Raw genomic sequence first — 22,080 nt, 5'->3', positions numbered from 1 at the left:
TATTATTTAAAAGGATTGGCTGTGTAGGTTTTTCAGTATTCTAATTTCTCATTTTATACCATTTAAAGAGAATTTTTAAAGTATTGAATAAATGTGGTCTACTATCTTTTCCTGTTTTGTTTGTTTTAGAGAGGCAGTCCCTGAGTCGTGATTTTAGTATTTTTTAAAATATCAGTTAATTATTATTGTTTTCCTTAGAGAATTAATAGGTTGAGAAAAGAAATGATCATTGCTACGTTAGCTTGCTAGCACATCACCAAAAATGTTTTCTTATGTTCTTTCCAGCAACACCCAGGAGCCTTCTCAGCACTTGGCTTCCTCAGTAGGGTCAGCACAGAGCATGCCCGAGAGGCCAGAAAGCCCAGCCTCTGCCAGACCAGGGGTGGCTGGTCTCACAACTGCTGCCGCCTTCAAGCCTCTAGGACCCACCGGCATTATCAAGTCACCAAGTTGGCAACGGCCAAACCAAGCAGGTATGCAGAGAAATCTCTAGCTTTCTATTCTCAAGTAGAATTATGCATTCTGGGATTTATGCTAGAATTCATTGGTGAAACCCATTCTCGACTACACAGTATAAGGTTTTAAAAGGACTGAAGAGAATAGCTACAGCTGTTTTCCTCTCTGGAGTGTTTCATAAACATTTTCTATGCATGTTTGTTATAATTGCCACTTATTATTCATAACGATAGAACTGGGCATTTCCTTATTTCCCAGGTTACTCAGGAAGCACATGTTGAATTGTATAATATTTGGGCGTCTTACTAATGAACTATAATGTTGGAAGTCTATCTTCGAAAATATAACATTTTATTTATTTATGTTGTTACAGAGACAGAGGGACAGATAGGGACAGACAGGCAGGAAGGGAGAGAGGTGAAAAGTATCAATTCTTCGTTGCTGCACTGTAGTAGTTGTTCATTGATTGCTTTCTCATATGTGCGTTGACCTGGGGCCTCCAGCAGAGTGAGTGACCTCTTGCTCAAGCCAGTGTGACCTTAGTCTCAAGCCAGCAACCTTGGGCTCCAGCCAGTGACCATGGGGTCAGGTCTGTGATCCCACGTTAAGCCAGCAAACCCACGCTCAAGCTGGATGAGCCTGCGCTCAAGCCGGCGACCTCAGGGTTTTGAACCTGGGTCCTCTATGTCCCAGTCTGACGCTCTATTCACTGCACCACTGCCTGGTCAGGCAACATTTTAGTTTTGATGATATATGCTAAATAACAACAGAAGCCTTTATTGCCATCAGCCAATTATTTTTTTCCCCCTTTTTTGTACTTTTCTGAAGCTGGAAACGGGGAGAGACAGCCAGACAGACTCCCGCATGCGCCCGACCGGGATCCACCCGGCACGCCCACCAGGGGCGACGCTCTGCCCACCAGGGGGCGATGCTCTGCCCCTCCGGGGCGTCACTCTGTTGCGACCAGAGCCACTCTAGCACCTGGGGCAGAGGCCAAGGAGCCATCCCCAGCGCCCGGGCCATCTTTGCTCCAATGGAGCCTCGGCTGTGGGAGGGGAAGAGAGAGAAAGAGAGGAAGGAGGGGGTGGGGGTGGAGAAGCAAATGGGCGCTTCTCCTATGTGCCCTGGCCGGGAATCGAACCCAGGTCCCCCGCACGCCAGGCCGACGCTCTACCACTGAGCCAACTGGCCAGGGCACCATCAGCCAATTATTGAAGAAAGGATCTTTGACTTCCTGTCCTCTGGAGATGTACGGGGCAGAGGCAGAAGGAGGACAGTACTGGAAAGAGATCATTTGAATGGTGTTAGGGTACAGCAGTTTAGGGTTAGTCTGCAAACCTCAATTTTCATTCACTTCTGTAGATAAGTAGCTTTTAGTAAAGTCTTTTAACCTTTTTGATCCTCAGTTTCTGATCTGCAGGACGTAGGAAGACTAAATGATCTCCTGTCTCTCCCAACATGAACAAAGCTTGTGACTGACTACAAGACTAACGTAACTGTTTCAACAGGAAGATGGGACTAGACTTACACGTTGCCAGTCTCACACTCAGCCCGCATCTCTTCCCATTCTTTACACTGCCTCAGCATGGCCTCTCCTCCCTAGCCACTGATATTTATTCAGTCCTCTCTCCTGAGCTTCCTGTCCTCAAACCCTGTTGCTTTACTTGCTGTTTGCAGGTGGCATCTCAGATGCAGCATGTCTGAAAATATCGTTACCTCATTACCTCTCTCTGGGGATGGTGCATCTACCCAGCACCAAAGCGGAAATGTGAGCTTGAGCCCTACCACCCCGCCCCTGTTCTCACAGTAATTAATACCCTAGGAATAATTCTACTTCCTTTCTTTTAACTTTTTTTAAATAGAATTTATTGGGGTGATACTGGTCAACGAGCTTACACAGGTTTCAGGCATATGATTCTACGGCACATCATCTGTACCCTGTGTTGGTGTTCACCTTCCCCCAGTCGGGTCTCTTTCTGTCACCATTGACCCCCATGCCCTCCTCTGCCTCCCTCTCCTCCCCCCAGCAATCACCACACCCTGTCCATGTCCATGAGGTTTTTTTCTCTCTTTTATTTATTTATTTATTTATTTGCTCAATCCAGATACACCTCTCATCCAGATAACACCTCTCACCACCAGCACCGCTTCTTAGTATTTCTCAAATTTCTTTTCTCCATTACTTTGGTTCAGGCCCTTGTAATTGCAAACAACTTGTGGCTGACAGTCTGTCCTCCGTACTGCAGCAGTGATCTAAGACTCTGGTTTGCCCAGGTGACTGTTCTCTGGCTCAGCTAACTTCTCTAGCTCATCTCTTGCTGCTACCATTTATATATAATTTTAGGCTGTTTTAAAGAAAAGACGATTTTATTACTTTTGATAACTTAAAATATTTATACTAAGATCATTAGCCTCTGAAATTTCTGGACAATTAACTTACCACGACCTATTCTTGGGGGAAAATGCAGACAGCTCAGCTTATACTTTTTTTTTATTATTTCCACTTACTTAAAGCTTATCTATGACAATGGAGATTTGCTGTAAATATTTTGTATGTGCATTAAAATACAGAAAACTCAAAGATTTCTTTGGTATGATACTTGGAAGGGAACAAGAGACTGTTTCCTGAAAGAGCAAGCAAAAGTCTAAATTTTTGATGTAGAAACTAAAAGAACTGAAGGAGGGCATAAAAATATATGTACTGCTTTTGGAAATTCAGAAACTATGGTCAAAATAGCACTTCACTCCTATTCAAGTGAAAAGGAAAGATTTCACTTGCTGTGGAACTCCTGGAGAATACACTATCACAAAATTACCACAAGGGGGCGACAGAATCCTTTCTTCACTGAATAATCAAGGCAGGCAAGTAACACAATTACAATCATCATTTACATGGTCAGTATTTAATATATACTTTTTACAGAACATGTAAGTGAATTTAATTTGAGCAAAACTATAACAGCATAAAACATTATACTTTACATAGCATTATAAAGCATTAATGTTAAAAAAAAAAGTTTTGCCATTGTGAAGTCATTGTTGAATTACATCATGATGCTTACTCAGCTCAGATCAGAATGTATTTGCAGAACACCTGCTGTTTGTCTTGCTCTAGGTGCTACAAACTGACATTTAATGAGTTATTGTATGTAAAATTTACTATTTTACACTATTTTGTAAAAATTTTGAAATAGATAAAAAATTCCCAGCTCCTCAAATTCTTTTATTCTACTCTTCCTAACAGTATACCACATTCTGAAACAAAACAAAAACACATCAGGATCTGTTCTTAGTCTTATAAACAGTTTCAAGAGCTACCTAATGCAAACGGAAAGTTCTTTTGATTTAGAAGGTGCTAGTGCCTCATTATGGGTTCCTATGTTCTCCATAATTCACCAGTGGAACTGCAGTGCCAGGCAGGGGGCGCCGGACCCGGACAGGCGAGCTGCTGGCCAGAGCCGACTGCGGGCGCGTCGGGGCCGCTGGCATTACTCTTCTGACACAGACCTCCAGGTGTCTTCCTCTTGATAATTCACAGCTGTGCATTAGTGTAGGTGAAAAAAGGAAAAAGAAATTTTTCCCCCTTCTCCCCCATCACCAAAGAGTGACTGTTACCAGTGATGTTTTTTTTTAAATAATTCCTACATTTGAGCGGGAAGGGTGGGATTAAAATTACTAAAATTGCAGTCTGTGGCCCATTTAGTTGATCCTGAAATCAGTTTAATGGACCATAGACAGTATTTTCATTTTAAAATGAAGTAGAATAGAAAACGTAAGGATATTTCAATATAGTAAGGATAGGTATCATGTTAAGAAAATTGTTTTAGTTAATATATGTGTATATAAGTAAGTGTGTATGCATATACACATACAAACATTTTCGGTCAGCAGGTAAAGTATATTTTATACTGTATTTTATAGTTAAAAGGTTTGAAAGTCATTTATTTAAATACATATAGTATTTTAGTTATACTTTTGTCTGTTGGGTAATAACTAGCGTTGTTATAAAATAATAGTTTAAAAAATAAGACTGCATTCAGAGGGCTAATTGAAATTGTAAGACCTACAAGTATATTCTGAGCCTGTTATGGGTTTCTGTTACCTCCACTGAAACTTCAGTCGTTTCACGTGTGGTGTTAGAGAGCCTGTGTTACCCAGAGGGCTTTCAAGAACACGGGAGTGCTATACCTGTTGATACAGGCGCTAGGTGTATGGAACAGCATTCTAGTTTAGATTGGATCATCGTCCTCTTCTCAGCCTGTCGCTTAGCATATACCACCACACAAACTTGCCAGTGACTGACAAAAAGCTAAATATTATTTTAGGATACAAAATGTACAGAAGTTCATAGTCTACATGAAAGCATTAAGATACAAATGAAGTAAGAATCCCAGTTTGAATTTTATGTAAACTAGCAAAACTACTTCCTATTCAACTGTATCTTTGATTAGATTTCCACAATTCAGATGTAATAGTCCCTTCAGAAACTTTGACTTCATCTAGAAAAATATGTGAGATTTTTCTTGTCATTTGTAAAAGTAGGGGATATGTATTTTTTTAAACTTTTATTTTAATTCACTATATTTGTATGTCTGACAAATTTTCTAATGTTTGAAATCTATTATATATAATTAATAAGCGGTTAGGTAGATATTTTCAAAACCTTTGTAAATGTAGTTGTGTAAGTTTAAAAATATGTGTCTCTGTTTATGTAGGTGACCTAATTTACTATGTAATATTTTTCCTAAATTCTGTTTAGGTTATGGCTATCAGATTAGATCATTTGATGCAAGTATATGTATAAAATATTACTATCTTACCAAATATAGTAAGATATTTTTCACAAATTCAGCATTAGAATCATAAAGAGCCATTATATGTTGAAGTGTATCAGTTTTTTCACTTTTGTTTAATTGTATACAAATGAGGATGCAGATTCATTAGAACATAAGAAATGCTTTACTAGCTCAGGCCTGTTGTTCCCTAAACCCGGTTTGCTAGCTGCTGGTGGTCCTGAAGAACAGGAATGCCTGTCCGATGGAGCTGAATTTCAGAGGCCAGAGATGTTCTCCACATGGAGAATTTTGAGCCTTCAATTTGTTTATCTGTTAAAATAAGGGTCGAAAAAGTCACTTAGAGCATTCTTGTGTAGCTGTAATGATGTAATGAAGCACTTGATACATAGAGGATACTCAAAGAAGATGCAGTTTTCATTCCTTCATTTATTTTTTAGGGATAGCATTAATAACTTATGCTGTTATCATCTAACAGAACAATTCTCACATGAGTTTCCTGCTTGAAAATGTTGCAGGCTCTCTGCTGCCCACACATTAAATGTTTGACTTCTTAACAGGGCATACGGTCCCTTTACAACCCTGTGCCAACCTTCTTCAGCCTCATTTTGCAATATTGTTCCTCATGTTCTCTATAGTCTAGTTATGCCAAAGTGCATCAGCTCATACCGCCTTGAGCGCACATCTCTGTGCTTAGTACGAATAGCTCCTTTTATTTAAAATGCTTTTACACCCTTCTACCACTGAACAATTTCTATTCGCTCTTTAAGACCAGATCTCATCTTCTTTGTGAACCTTTCTTGAGTCCTATAAATAGTTGCCTATCCTTTCTCTATGTTCCTAAAAAATTTCGATGATGGCCTTATTACTGCATTCATCGTGATCATTTTGTTTCCATATGTGTCTTACTGCTGTTTTAGACCCCCTTAAGGACAGGTACGTAGTCTTCCTAGTCTTTGTTTCATAGCGCCTAAACAACACCTGGCTCAGTTTATAGACCCTGAGTAAATGTCAGTGAGGGGATACCTGAGCAGGTGGACAGGTCAGTTTGTCTTAGTCTGGACATCTTCATGTTATTTGAGGGATTCACAAGTCGTTGTTCTTTCCTCATACCAGACCTGAAATTGCCACAAGGCGTTAAACAAAAGTGACCGTTAAGGGGCCTGGCGCGCCTGTGCCCTGCCGCCTGCCCCTCGCTGCGAGGGAAAAAAAAAGTGACCATTAAAAATTCCACACTTTGCCAGAGAAGGGAACTTTGTTCACCGGGAAGCATTAACTCCTAGAAGACTTAAAGGTTGTGAACATAAGCACTACTATAACTAGAACTGTATTAATTTTCAGCAGTTAAAAAAAAGTAATATAGCCTGACTGGGCGGTGGTGCAGTGTGAATAGAGCGACGGACTGGGGTGCAGAGGACCCAGGTTCGAGACCCCGAGGTCGCCAGCTTGAGTGCGGGCTCATCTGGTTTGAGCAAAAGCTCACCAGGTTGAGCCCAAGGTCGCTGGCTCCAGCAAGGAGTTACTCAGTCTGCTGAAGGCCCGCGGTCAAGGCATGTATGAGAAAGCAATCAATGAACAATTAAGGTGTTGCAATGCGCAACGAAAAACTAATGAGTGATGCTTCTCATCTCTCCGTTCCTATCTGTCTGTCCCTATCTATCCCTCTCTCTGTCTTTGTAAAAAAAAAAAAGTAATATAGACCTTCCTGACCAGGTGGTGACGCAGTGGATAGAGCGTCAGACTGGGACTCTGGGACTCGGATGACCCAGGTTTCGAAACCCCAAGGTCACCGGCTTGAGTGCGGGCTCACCAGGTTGAGCATGAGGCTGGCTTGAGCGTGAGATCATAGACATGACCCCATGGTCACTGGCTTGAGCCCAAGGTCTCTGGCTTGAGCAAGGGGTCACTTGCTCTGCTGTAGCACACCTCCCACCCCTGTCAAGGCACATATGAGAAAGAAATCAATGAACAACTAAGATGTCCCAATGAAGAATTGATGCTTCTCATCTCTCTTCCTTTCTGTCTATCTGTCCTGATCTGTCCCTCTCTCTGTCTCTGCCAAAAAAAAATAAAAATAAAGTAATAGACCTGAAGTCCTATGGTAGTGTTTCCCCCCCTCAAAAATGTGGGAATTTATGACAGAAGGAACCAAGCAGTAGAGAGCAGACGAAATATTAGGGATGTTCACCCATTTTGTCACTGCGGAAAATTAACTTGGGTGCAAAGCACCAGTAAATAACAGAAATCCACCCAAAGGGTGTAGTGATTCAATCAGTTACAAGGCCCAGGTGGAAGATGTGGAGGTCTGGATCAGTCCAAATGACCAGTAAAGTTCCAGTGATACTATCTTGATGCAGAATATGTATTTGTTTATGACGGAGTCATATTTTATGCAGGAATAAAGTGTTAATGGTTGTGCGTGAAATAAAAATTATGGATAGTCAATATCCTTTGGATATTTTTAAGAAGAGGCCAAATTGGAGAGGGAACGACATGTGCAGAAGCTCCCAGAGCTCTTGGCTTGTGAGAAAGGGCTGGTTCAGTCTGTTCTGTACTGTACAGTGGCCAGAAGGAATAGGGGACCAGCCACTATGGGCCTGGACAGAGAGGGCTTTGAGAGTGAGCAGTGTGGACTGATATGGAAAGGAAATTACTAAAAGACTTGTGAACTGGAAAGTACAGCAATTAGATTTGCATTGTTAAAAGGTCATTATAGTATTAATGTGTTTAAAAGATCATTATGATCTTAATGTAAAAGATTAAGATTGGAGTCATGGAGACTCTTGAAGAGGTTGAGGTAATCCAATATGGACAGGATGATGAGTATTGCCCTAGATCAGGGGTTGGGAACCTATGGCTCGTGAGCCAGATGTGGCTCTTTTGATGGCTGCATCTGGCTCGCAGACAAATCTTTAATAAAAAAAATAATAACATTAAAAATATAAAACATTGTCCTGTATTACAATCCATTTCCTACCGTTCATGTTCATGGTTGCAGGTGGCGGGAGCCAATCACAGCTGTCCTCCGGGACAACATCAAATTTTTATTGGATAATGCGTAATGTACATGGGTCGTTGTATGGCTCTCATGGAATTACATTTTAACATATGTGGCGTTCATGGCTCTCAGCCAAACAGGTTCCCGACCCCTGCCCTAGACAGTGACCACGGCAGTGGAGAGAATGCAAAGTATTTCCACTTGAACCTGATTGGGATACAGATTCTAACCATTGCTCTTCCAGGGAACCTAAGTATTATTTACCCTATGTTAAGACGTTGGCAGGGAATGTATTCTGTTTACAGATGTTTACAGACACTACTTCGTTTTGAGTAAATCCCATTATGGCAGAGAGAACTGGTTGAATGTATCTTTAGTTTCTTTTTTGTAATGTGTGTAGTTATAAAATATTAATCCGGGTGGATTGCATCTTGCCCTTAAGAAATAAGTTACAGTGTAGTTTTATAATATAACTAGGCTGTTTTTATAGTATTTTCTCAGGAGAGTGCATTTATTTCCCCTAAATTTGGGTTTTCTAAATCATGATTTTTAATTCGTTATACCTGCAAATACGAGACTGGTAACTTTGGTGTGATCATCATTGCACTGGTTGCTTTGCATGAAGCACTTGTACTATATGTTGTCATGGAAATAAACATTATGAGATAAAAAGGGGATTCTTCCAAGACAAAAGAAGAAAAATTCTATATAACTCTGTTGGTCAAAAATTAAGTAAGTATTCATGTTGTTACTGTTATGTACTGCAGAAAGTTTTAAGTCCATAGATAGGCTTTTAAGTTATTTTTCATTAATTACATATTTTTTTTCTACTTTCAAAATATGTTGATTTTGAGAGCATTTCTTATGATAAATGTATTATCATTATAAGTGTTTAGTAAATAACATGATGTCTTAGAAAATCATTGAGCTATGCAATATTGGTAATACTGTAATCACAGTTTTCTTTTTTTATTATTTAATTAATTGTGTTTACATAGATTCTAGGGTCACCCCGAATGCCTCCCCCCTCCCCCCGTATTCCCCTCAACATCTCCCTTGCCCCCCTCCCTACAATGCCCTCCCCCCTTCCCTTCAGGATTATCCCATCCTATCATCCCCTTTTCCTCTGTCCTCTTTTCCTCTGGTCCCTTTGATCCCTCCTCTGTCTCCATTCCATTCCTCAGTTTTCTTTAGAGAAGTGTGACTTTATTTCATAGAGCCACTGAAAATAAGAAAGCTTTCTTATGTTTCCTTTCACAGTAGCTAGTGTTATCTAGCTGTGCTGAAAACCTTTTTTTATTTTTTGCTGTTTTCATTAGCTGTGCTTATAGCGCATTTAAATAAAGCTATCTTCATGTTTTCTGTAATCCTGTGTACACACAACTCCCTGTTTATTCTTATGTCCTGTGACGTTGTCAAGAAATTCATAGATTTCTTCTTTTTTTAAAACATTTTATTTCTTTTTACTTTGGTTGTTAAATGCACCCATGGAGGCAAACATTCCACCGAGGAAAGTAAGGACATTTAGTTGATATTATGGTGACATACTCAGTACACTGGTAGCATTTTATAATTTCATAGTAATCTTTTATTTATTTATATTTTTATTGATTTAACAGAGAGAGGAAAGGAGAGAGAGAGATAGGAACATCACTCTGTTCCTGTATGTGCCCTGACCAGGGGTCAAACCAGCAATCTCTGTGCTTAAGGATGATGCTTAACCAACCGAGCTATCGGCCAGGACAGTAATAGACATTCGTAACCTCTCATACTCCATATTAAATAAATATTGATGTCCTTGTATTCTACTTAGGCATTATGTCTCATAAATATATATATAAACTTTTTATTAGTGAATTGCTTTTTTCTTCAGGAAATGGTTTCATTATATGTAGTAAAAGCAAGAGCTCATAATTGACCATGAGATTTGTAAAAATTGATGATTCATTTTTAAAATATAAATTATGTTTTGAAGAAGCGCAGTACAAGTAATCTGCAAACAGGAATTGGGATCATCTGCAAATTTTTTAGGGACACAGTGAATTCCTTTTGGTAAAATAAAAAACAGCTAAAGACACAGCATTACTTTTCAAAATGAGTAGTTAATTTTAGCTTTTTTTCCCCCTGTTGCATCCTGCCTTGGAGAGTACAGAGCATTTTTATTTGGGCATTTGGAACTCAGGAATATGATGGGTAGTCTTGAAGGGAGCAACCAACCTCATTTATCAGTAAAATGGTAGATAGCAATAATTATTTTTATAATTCTTTCACTATATAAAAAGTATCATTTTATTCAGTGTCCAATAAGATACTATCATAAAAATTTTTAATGGACATCATTTTACCAAGGAGCTAACAGAGTCTAAGAGAAGTTGAAGGAATTGTCCAAGTGATGTTGAAGTTATTTTGATTATGTAGTGCATTTTTCTGTATCACAAGATAACATCAATCAATATATATATTTAAGAAGGACCAAATCTCTTAGGGATAGTGTAGAAAGGATTTTGGCCTTGCATAGGAAGGATAAACTAGTGACTATCAACTATTAAGGTGTTTCCAGTAACATATTCTTTGCATCTAAACTTCATTTTAAAAATTTAGCTGTGATTCTAGTTAACATGACCCTTTATCGTACCTTGCCTCTGGTGCGTGCTACGTTTTAGCAATAAAGAAAAGCTTATTTATTCATTATGGACAGAGCTTTGGAGAGATCCAATATATCTTTTTTTCCCCAAGGAAGACTCAGATATATTTGTGAGATCTGATTAGATCAAAAACTGAATGATGTGCATTTCAGTTATAAGTGGATATAAATCCTATCTTTTATTTGAAATCTAAAAGAGATAGGGGTGAGAAAGGAAATGACTGTTTCTCCAACCATCCCAAATTTCATTGTAGGCTTTATGTTACAGTAATAAATCGAGATAACTAGATTTGCTTAGCTAAGATGGATAGATTTATTGGTTCCATTTTAAAATTTTTATATGAATAAGTAAACTGCTACCAGTTGCACGTTTCATCTCTTCTAATAATGTTTTATTGCCACCTGCTCCCCTGCTTTTTGGCATTATTAAGCTAAACAGTCCACTGGCCATAAAGGCCGACTAGAGCTGCCCATTGTCAAAACCCTGGTGTGAAGCATGTAAGTATATGCTCTGTTTCTCTGTGTAACAGGTAGATTTTTGTTTAGAAGCATGACTCTCAGGAGACAAAAAGCAACAACCATTGACTGCCTACTTTCTTCTAAATGTTGTATGGGAATTTATTTCCATGTTGGAAGCTTTCTAGTGCCGACACAAGTGCACAGTTGTAAAAGTTCTTCTTTCTCTCCATTTTCCTTTCAAACAGAGATTAAAATATTAAATCTTTTATAAGGAAAGATACCTGGATTTATTCATATATGCTTTAAAAAGAATGAATTCTTTATATTAATCGGTGCTACGGTTTAAACCAGAGGTTTGCAAACTGGCCTTTGGTCACATCTGGGTTACCACCTGCTTTTGTAAATAAAGATTTTTTTGTTTTTTTTGTTTTTGTTTTTGTGGGGTTATTTTGTATTTTTCTGAAGCTGGAAACGGGAGGCAGTCAGACAGACTCCGACATGCGCCCAACTGGGATCCACCCGGCACGCCCACTAGGGGGCGATGCTCTGCTCATCCCGGGCATCGCTCTGTCACGTCCAGAGCCACTCTAGTGCCTGGGGCAGAGGCCAAGGAGCCATCCCCAGCGCCCGGGCCATCTTTTGCTCCAATGGAGCCTCGGCTGCGGGAGGGGAAGAGAGAGACAGAGAAGAAGGAGAGGGGGAGGGGTGGAGAAGCAGATGGGCGCCTCTCCTATGTGCCCTGGCCAGGAATTGAACCCGGGACTCCTGCACGCCAGGCCAACGCTCTACCACTGAGCCAACCGGCCAGGGCCTGTAAATAAAGTTTTATTGAAACACAGCCATGCTTATTTATTTGTATGCGGTCACCGTCTACTTCGTGCTACAGCAGAAGAGCTGAGTCATTTCAACATAAAACAAAAGGCCACAAAATCTAAAACTTTATTCTCTGGCCCTTTACAGAAAAAAAAATGCCACCCCTAGATTTAAATCATAATAAGAATAAGAAAAATTATACTTGATAATTCTGTACAGTAGGAGCAAACTTCATCAGGGGTTGTGGGCACCTTTGACAGCACTAAGGAATGGTAAGGTGCTTTGTTGCCTCTTTGCTTATGAACATCACCTGTAAGAAGGTAAACTCTGCTGGGGCAGGAATCTTACTCTTGGGTATATCATTCATAACAGAAGAGTTCCTAGATCTAAAACTTTGTATGTATTCTCTAAGCACTTGTTGAATGAATGCACACTATTTTTTTAAACTAGGTAATAGTGTAATAATAATTGACATTTCTGAAGCATATCGTACACATTCAAGGATCCATAAGTAATCCCCTTACATATGATATGTCATTTAGTACTCTTACTCTTGGAGGTAGTTATTATTGCTATTTTACAGTTGAGGAAACTAAGACCCAGAATGATGGCATTTCTAAGTTCACACAGCTAGAAATTAGCAGAACAAGGAGCCCAAAAGTATCTTAACTTTATTCTTGATGTTATGTATATCGCTTCCTTTGCATAAAATAGCTCAGCAGTGTTCTCTGTTGTTGTTGTGGGGTTTTTTTGTATTTTTTTGTATTTTTCTTAAGTTGGAAATGGGGAGGCAGTCAGACTCCCGCATGCGCCCGACTCCCGGATCCACCCGGCATGCCCACCAGGGGACGATGCTATGCCCATCTGGGCATCACTCTGCCTCAATCAGAGCCATTCTAGCGCCTGAGGCAGAGACCAAAGAGCCATCCCCAGCACCAGGGCAAACTTTGCTCCAATGGAGCCTCGGCTGCGGGAGGGGAAGAGAGAGATAGAGAGGAAAGAGAGGGGGGGAGGGGTGGAGAAGCAGATGGGTGCTTCTCCTGTGTGCCCTGGCTGGGAATCGAACCTGGGACTCCTACACGCCAGGCCGACACTCTACCACTGAGCCAACCGGCCAGGGCCGTGTTCTCTGTTTTAAAAGGTGTGAAATTTGCCTGACCAGGCAGTGGCACAGTGGATAGAGTGTTGGACTAGGATGCAGAGGACCCAGGTTTGAAGCCCTGAGGTTGCTGACTTGAGTGTGGGCTCATCAGCTTGAGCGTGGGATCATAGACATGACCCTATGGTCTCTTGCTTGAGCCCAAAGGGTTGTTGGCTTGAGCCCAAGGTCGCTGGCTTGAGCAAGGGGTCACTCATTCTGCTCTTCCTGCCCATCAAGGCACATATGAGAAAGTAATCAATGAACAACTAAGGTGCTTCAATGAAGAATGGATGCTTCTCTTCTCTCTCCCTTCCTGTCTGTCCCTATCTGTCCCTCTCTCTGTCTCTCTCAAAAAGAAAAAAATGTGAAATTCAAACATAACTTTGGATAATGATAACAGAATTTCTTTTTTTGAGAGGAACCTTATTGATTTGAATTGGGAGAGACACCTTAAACAATTAGAAGTGATAATAGAAATGTAAAAAGTATTCCAGGGTTTTTTTTGTTTTTGTTTTTGGGAGGTTTTTTTGGTATTTTTCTGAAGTTGGAAACGGGGAGGCAGTCAGACAGACTCCCGCATGCGCCCGACTGGGATCCACCCGGCATGCCCACCGGGGGGAGATGCTCTGCCCATCTGGGGCGTTGCTCTGTTGCAACCAGAGCCACTCTAGTGCCTGAGGCAGAGGCCATGGAGCCATCCTCAGCGCTCGGGCCAACTTTGCTCCAATAGAGCCTTGGCTGTGGGAGGGGAAGAGAGACAGAGAGGAAGGAGAGGGCGAGGGGTGGAGAAGCAGGTGGGCACTTCTCCTGTGTGCCCTGGCCGGGATTCGAACCCAGGACTCCTGCACGCCAGACTGACGCTCTACCACTGAGCCAACCAGCCAGGGCCATCCAGGTTTTAAATTTTAAAGTTATTGATATTGCTTGACATGGGCAAATCTTCTTTAATATTTTTTCTTTTTCTGCTTCATTTTTTTGCTAAAATACAAATAATTATATTTCTAAATGGACAGTTCAAGCCTGAGGTACTGACCTCCTTTATTTCTGCGATTAGACTGTGTTCTTACTTACATAAGAGATAAAAAAATTGGTGGAGAAATGGTACAAGTCAAGCCCATTTGAGTTTCATATTACTTTGGAAATAAGATATGTCAGAACTCCAGATATAATGTGAGTATAATTTTAATGCATGTCCTTACATTTTTCTCATCCAAATATAAGCAAAATTCTACAAATTTTATACGTTAAATAACTTCTTAATATTAGGGAGTCTGTAAGAATTTGTATCATGCCTCAGATTTGTTATTGATATTTAAAATATTTTTCTGAGTTTTTACTGTTTTTTTCCCTTTTTTCTTCATACTCTTCTCCTCCTCCTGCTCTTTCTCACATGAAGCACATTGACCTCCCCCAGTTAGAGTATGGACTTGTTTTTCTGTTACAAATTTTGAAATTGGAACAGCAGTGTTGGAATTATTTAGAAAATACAACATATAAGTGATAAATAAATAATTTGTTGATTTTAAATGAACAGTGATAAACCAGATAGTTTATGATCTCATGTCTTTATTTGCAAGGTACAGACTGGGTTTCTTTTACTTGAAACTGACCAAATGGAAGTTTTCTTATAGTCAGATCAGTAAGGAGGGAGAAAAAGGCAAGTCTGTGTGTTCTGTATGTTGCTGACATTTAATGCTACAAATTTAAAAAGAAGAGAACTGAACCTTATCCAAGTCCCCACACTCATTTTAATTAAGATATCTGGATCCAATTTAATCTGCGTTTTTAGAGTTGAAAGGCTGGTTGCTAATGGATGAAACTAACCTCCTAAAGTTGCGGAAATACTTGATACTTAGTCTTGGGCTCACCTGTTCCAATTCTTTATGGCATACATACCAGCATTCTCCACTGCTTAGAGAAATGATAATAGTTTAATCTGTTCAGTCATTGAATGAAAAAAATCCTTGATTCCATTTAATAAAATTTACAGAAACCTCTGCAGAATGTACTTTCCTCTGATCCTAGATCTTGGCTTAACTTTAAACCTTTTCTATTTGTACTGGATATGATTTCATGCCTGGATTATGGAGAGTAGACTGTTGTTTATACTTTCAACATAAGGAGCTTGACAGACAAAATGCACAGATTCTATGCTTCCCTTGGCCACCATCTGTTTGAGATGTTTGAGGGTGGGACGGAGAAGAAAGACTTGCTGAATGCAGTCGTATGCAAGTGTGTTGCCGTCACTGCTGCCCAGGTGAGTATGTGTGAAATTTCTACCGTGCCTTTGTGAACATATCTCTGAGATCTTGCATTACAATACTTTATTTCCCCGAGTGTGCCAGAACGTCACTTTAATGTCGCCCAGTTATTTCTACAAGTACAGCATTCACTTCAGTTTATAACAGGAATGCCCCTTGCAGTTGAGCTGGTTGTTTTTCACACCATAAAACCTCATATATGATCGCTGTGTTGTCGGGTCTGTAAATATTTGTATTTTGGGGGAGGGACCGTTAGCGTTTCTTTGTTTTTAGATTTTTAATTCAATTTAATTTTTTCAAAATTTTATTTAGAAAATTAAATTTAACAGTAACATTGAGCAATAAGAGTACATAGGTTTCAGGTAAGGATTTCTATAGCATTTGAACTGTTGACTATGTTGTATACCCATCACTCGAAGTCAAATCATTTTCCATCACCTTATATTTGTCCCTCTTTACTTTTTTTTTTTTTTGTGACAGAGAGAGGGACAGATAGGAACAGACAGGAAGGGAGAGAGATGAGCAGCGTCAATTCTTTGTTGAGGCTCCTTCATTTCCTTAGTTGTTCATTGATTGCTTTCTCATATGTGCCTTGCCCCGGGGGCTACAGTAGAGCAAGTGACCCCTTGCTCAAGCCAGCCACCTTGGGCTCAAGCCAGCAACCTTGTGCTTCAAACCAGCAACCTTTGGGCTCAAGCCAGTGACCACAGGGTCATGTCTATGATCCCTTGCTCAAGCTGGTGAGCCCCCACTCAAGCCAGTGACCTCAGGTTTCGAAGCTGGTTCTCTGCTTTCCAGTCCAACACTGTCCATGGCGCCACCACCTGGTCAGGCTGTCCCTCTTTACTCCTTTGTGTGTGTGTGTGTGGCAGAGACAGAGAGAGGGACAGATAGGGTCAGACAGACAGGAAGGGAGAGAGATGAGAAACATCAATACTTTGTTGCAGTTCCTTAGTTGTTCATTGATTGCTTTCTCATATGTGCCTTGACCAGGGGGCTACAGCAGACCGAGTGACCCCTTGCTCGAGCCAGCGACCTTGGGCTCAAGCTGGTGAGCTTTGCTCAAACCAGATGAGCCCGCGCTCAACCTGGCGACTTCAGGGTCTCGAACCTGGGTCCTCCACATTCCAGTCTGATGCTCTATCCACTATGCCACCACCTGGTCAGGCCCTCTTTACTCTTGACAGCTTTATTTATGACTTAATAAGAATGGAATATTAAATAGGATTTAAAAATATATATAGTACTGTTTTTCATAAATTTACTGCCATTTTTCCTGTTGCTGTATCATAGTTCAAATGTAACAGTTGAAATATTTATACTGACAGAGTTATACAACAAAATGGATACGACATTCTAATGCTTAGAGCTTATTTGTCCTCAGTAAAAGTATTAGATTTGCTTGACCAGGCAGTGGCACAGTGGATAGAGCATTGGCCTGGGGTGCTGAGAACCCAGGTTCAGAGCCCCAAGGTCACCAAAGTGAGCGCAGATTCGTGGGTTTCAGCATGTGATCATAGACACGATCATGGTTGCTGGCTTGAAGTCCGAGGTCACTGGTTGGAGCCCAAGGCGTCTGGCTCAGCTGTAGCCCCCCAGTCAAGGCACATATGAGAAAGCAATCAATGAACAACTGGAGGTGCCACAACTGTGAGATGATGCTCCTCATCTCTGTCCCTGTCTGTCCATCCCTGTCTCTCTCATTCTCTCTCTCTCTCCCCAAAAAAAACCAAACTACTTGATCTATAATTATATTTCCCTTTCTGAAGCAGTTTATATAAATCCTCTGATATGTTCGCAAAACATGAAAAATCTAGCCTGATGTTCCTGTTTTATTTCAAGAACTTTGCAGCCATTTATTTATTTATATCATTTTTTATTTTCAATTACAGTTGACATGCATTACTGTATTAGTTTCAGGTATACACCACAGTGATTAGACATTAAATAACATACATATTTTAAATATGTATTTCCGATGGCTTTAGGCGACCTCTGTGTTTTGGTTGTTCGACCCCCGCCGGGGTCACGACCCACAGGTTGAGAACCGCTGTACTAAGGGGTCATCTCAATAAAGCTCACCTGACACCATACTTACTTATTAGAATATTATTGAATACATCCCCTATGCTGTACTTTACCTCCCCATGACGATTCTATAACAACTAATTTGCTTTTCTTTCTTTTTTTTTTTAATTAAGTGAGAGCAGGGGAGGCAGAGAGACATGTTCCCCCGTGGATTCCACCCCACAAGCCCCTTATCAGGCAAGGCTCTGCTCATCTGGAATGTTGCTCTGTTTCTTGGCAACTGAGCTATTTTTACTGTTGGAGGCCATGGAGCCATCCTCCAGGCCTTGGGCCAACTTGCTCCTGCCAGTTGAGCCATGGCTATGTGTGTGGGGGGAGTGGGGAGAAGCAGATGCTTGCTTTCCTCGTGTGCCCTGATGGGAATCGAACAAGGACATCCACACGTGGGTGGGTGCTCTAGCTCTGCGCCAACTGTCCAGGGCCTAATTTGGACTTCTTAATCCCTTCACCCTTTTCACTCATCCTCTCACCCCCTTCCCATCTGTCAAACGTTAGAATGTTCTCTGTAGCTATGAGTCTGTTTCTGTTCTGCTTGTTTGTCTATCTTTTTAGATTCAGTTGTTGGTAGATATGTTTTTTGTTTTTTGCTCTTTTTTTTTTTAGCAAGGGTGGAGCAGACAGGAAGGGAGAGAGATAAGAAGTATCAATTTTTTGTTGCAGCTCCTTAGTTGTTTATTGATTGCTTTCTTGTATGTGCCCTGATAGGGGTGGGTGGGGACTCCAGCCAAGCCAATGACCTCTTGCTTAAGCCAGAGACCTTAGGCTCAAGCCAGTGACCTTTGGGCTCAAGCCAGGAACCATAGGGTCATGTCTATGATCCCATGCTCAAGCCGGTGACCCTGCACTCAAGTCTGATGAGCCCATGTTCAAGCCAAATGAGTCCGTGGTCAAGTCGCTGACCTCTGGGTTTCGAACCTGAATCCTAGGCTGACACTCTATCCACTGCGCCACCACCTGGTCATGCCCTACCTTATTCTTAATAGTTAGAAAACATCTGTTTTCAGAAAATTCACACATTGCACTACCAGAAGATCTGTTGCTCTTAATCTGTTTTTTCCTCTGTAAACTCCTTACTTATATAAACAAGTTCCTTTTAATGAGCTCAATTATTTTTGAAATACATAGTGAATAATTAGATAATTTATAATTCCTTATTAAAACATAGTGTTTTATAATATTCCCCCAATAATGTACTTATATAGCCTACAGTGCAGAAATTAATTGGATAAACTTGGTAATAATTTGGTTAGGGTCTTACAGTGATTAGAAAAGAAAAATAAGTCTCAGGATAGATTGTTTAGAAGCTTGTGCTCATTTGCTGAATAATGCAAACCTAAATTATCTGCGTGGTGAAAAAAATGCAGTTAAGATCTTTTTAAAGTAAAGAATTTTCACTTTTATCTTTCCAATGTCACAAAGATTTACCCAATAACAGGAAGTTGTTCTCCTAATTAATGACTATTATGTGGTTCAATTTTTTAAAATACTTTATCGTCAGTTAATAGTCTGCAACCCAAAAGAGATGACTTTTTTATTTCTTTGTAGTATATTAAATTTCATGTTTAGTAAGCCAGAGATCTGTTTGTTTTTAAAAATATTGCCCTATAGAATTGTCAGATATCTTGCTATGGCTAAGATTTTTTTTTATGACTAAAATTTTTTAAAAGCTAACACCTCAACATGTTATGGGTATATTTCACTGATTCTTTTGACAACTTTACATATTATATACTAAGAAAGTATTCTATTATACTGCTAGGTGTTTGCACTAATTTATGTTTACTTATTTAATGATAATCTTTGTCATTTTAGGTTTGACTATCATAGTGCTGAAAAACAAAAGCATAGAATAATTATGAATATATGTTATTGAAAACCTGAGAAGACACATAAATAATCACTCTAGAGTTAATAGAAGATATCTCACCAACACTGTTGGTTTGGAAAATAGCTAGTGGCTCTAAGTTTCTAGATGAGTTTTGTGGTGTAAAATGTATTGGATATAAAAGAAAGTTATTTCTAAAACATGACCCTAGTGGGGTAGCGATTAGCCACAAAAGAAGTAAAATTTAATAGAAGTAGCTCAAGATTAAGGTTAGAAAAGGAAAACTTGAGTCAAGAACCTCCTGACGTTCCCACTGTGACTCATGAATTATTCAGTTAAGTAAGTCACATTTTTTTGTGACTTAGAGCCCTAGCTTATGAAATATTCCTATTTAATAGTTCTACTAGGACTATAGTTTTTTTGTTTTGTTTTGTTTTGAGAGAGAAAGAGAGAGAGAGAGAGAGAAAGAGAAGGAGGGATAGGAACATTGATCTGCCCCTGCATGTGTCCTGACCAGGGATCAAACCAGCAACCTCTGTGTTTTGGGATGCCTCTCTAACCAACTGAGTTAGGTTGCCAGGGGGGAAAAAACAAACAAAAAACTTTTTCTTATAAATAAGCAGACTGTCCTCTTCAGGCTGCTATCTCTAAAGAGATTTTTTCCCCCCACCTTGAAGTAGGTGATTTTTAGGACAGGCTTAATAAATGTGGAGTATTTTTATCCCTACTACCATGGAAGACTGTTTTCTCTTTAGGGTAGTTGAGTCTTCTGCAGAATTCTAAAGGCAGCAGGACTTGTTTTGTGGCCCGTTCCCACTCCCAAGACCTCACCTTTTGATCTCTTCCTTTCCCTAATAAGCCAAGCGAGCAGAGGCTGAAGGTTGGCACTTGATGCCTCAAAAGTTGCCCATTCCTGTGCTAGAGTAGTGAGAATTTCAAGCTGAAGAAATAAAACATCACTTTATTCAGACGGGAAATAACTGGATCTTGGAAATGTTCAGTGCATGGTAATTAACAGGCTTGTATAGCTTTGTGCGCCGGCCAGTGTGCTAGCAACACAGCAACAAAATGAAGGTGTAAGAACTTTGGTCTTATCCAAGTGGTTAAAATGGAGCAGGGACAGAAAGCAAGGCTTTTCTTCATGAGAAAAGGACAGCAGTGAGCTGAGAGCCTTTTTCGATGAATTTAAGATGGTCAGATGTTTCATGTCTCAGAATGGCTGCTCATGCGAAATAAGTGAGTTCCCCTCTACCTTCTCCTGGAGGCCTGGGCCAGATGCGTTACGTCCCATTTACAAAGACTGATGAAGAATTACTACACTCTTTTATTGTTAAAACTGTCTCAGTGACTCAGTACTTTAGGGCTTATGCATAGATAATGTGATAAAATAAAGGCATATGGTAGATGAAAGGGTTTGACTCTCTTTGAGGTCTGATTTTCAGATTTTTCAATTGGTAACTTTCCCACTGTTTGAAATCCTGAACCCAATCCACATTTAAAAATCTCTATCTTTATAGTATCCTGTAAAAAGACAAAATGAAAGTGATTTAGAACCTTTCATTTTCTCACTTACTTGATTAAATATTATTTTTTTGTCTTCTGTTTTAAAGGCGGTTTTCTGGTAGTGGATAGTCAGAAATATATAGTTTGTCTTCATTTTTTTAAGTTTTTCATTGACTTAAAAGGAAAAGGTACTACAGGATCTATTGCTAAATAACAAATTACATAGGTGGGGGTGTTAAATGTTAAACCAGGGGTAGTCAACCTTTTTATACCTACCGCCCACTTTTGTATCTCTATTAGTAGTAAAATTTTCTAACCACTCACTGGTTCCACAGTAATGGTGATTTATAAAGTAGGGAAGTAACTTTACTTTATAAAATTTATAAAGCAGAGTTACAGCAAGTTAAAGCATATAATAATAATTACTTACCAAGTACTTTATGTTGGATTTTCGCTAAGTTTGGCAGAATAAATCTTTATAAAACAACTTACTGTAGTTAAAACTATCTTTGTATTTATACTTTGGTTGCTCCGCTACCGCCCACCATGAAAGCTGGAACGCCCACTAGTGGGCGGTAGGGACCAGGTTGACTATCACTGTGTTAAGGAGAGCCAAAGAACCTTCTAGCTGGGTGGTCAGGATATACTGGGGACGAAAATGGTACTTGCATGAGCCTTGCAGAATGGGAAGACTGAGTAGCAGAAGAGAAAGGGCCATTTCACTGGCTGGGGATCACAGAAGCAGGGGATGCCATGGCATGTTCAAGAGGCAGTGAATAGACCACAGCATAGTGAATAAGAGCACAGACTGACTGGATTCTGCCTGGATTTGTGTTTGACCTTGGGCCGGGTTCTTAACCTCTCTTTGCCTCAGAGTAAAACAGTGGTACCAATCGTGCCTAAATCAAAGGGCAGTTGTAAGGATTTGAGAATAGTGCCAGCACAAGTTAAATATATATTAAATAGACATAATCGAGCATGATGATGATGGCAGGGAAGTAGGTGAGCATAAAAGACAAGATTGTAAAGAAGATTGGGGTGAGCTTGCCGAGGGACTAGAATGTCAGGATGGTACATAGTTCTCAGGGGGAATTACCAA

The 22,080-nt window shown here is 40.0% G+C and overlaps 1 protein-coding gene across 11 annotated transcripts in view; it reads left to right on the top strand.

The window, feature by feature from the left end:
* PDLIM5 (PDZ and LIM domain 5) overlaps positions 1-22,080 on the top strand; it is a 310,363-nt gene that overhangs the window by 265,540 nt on the left and 22,743 nt on the right. For all 11 annotated transcript variants that reach the window (XM_066280190.1, XM_066280197.1, XM_066280195.1 and 8 more), the window contains one exon: positions 286-473. In XM_066280190.1, coding sequence (XP_066136287.1) covers positions 286-473 — 188 coding nt within the window. The remainder of the gene's footprint in view (positions 1-285; positions 474-22,080) is intronic.

Source organism: Saccopteryx bilineata, chromosome 5, assembly GCF_036850765.1.
Source record: "Saccopteryx bilineata isolate mSacBil1 chromosome 5, mSacBil1_pri_phased_curated, whole genome shotgun sequence".
NCBI lineage: Eukaryota > Metazoa > Chordata > Mammalia > Chiroptera > Emballonuridae > Saccopteryx > Saccopteryx bilineata.
The sequence above is the reverse complement of the archived record's forward strand: the minus strand, read 5'-3'. Positions and strand labels throughout refer to the sequence as shown.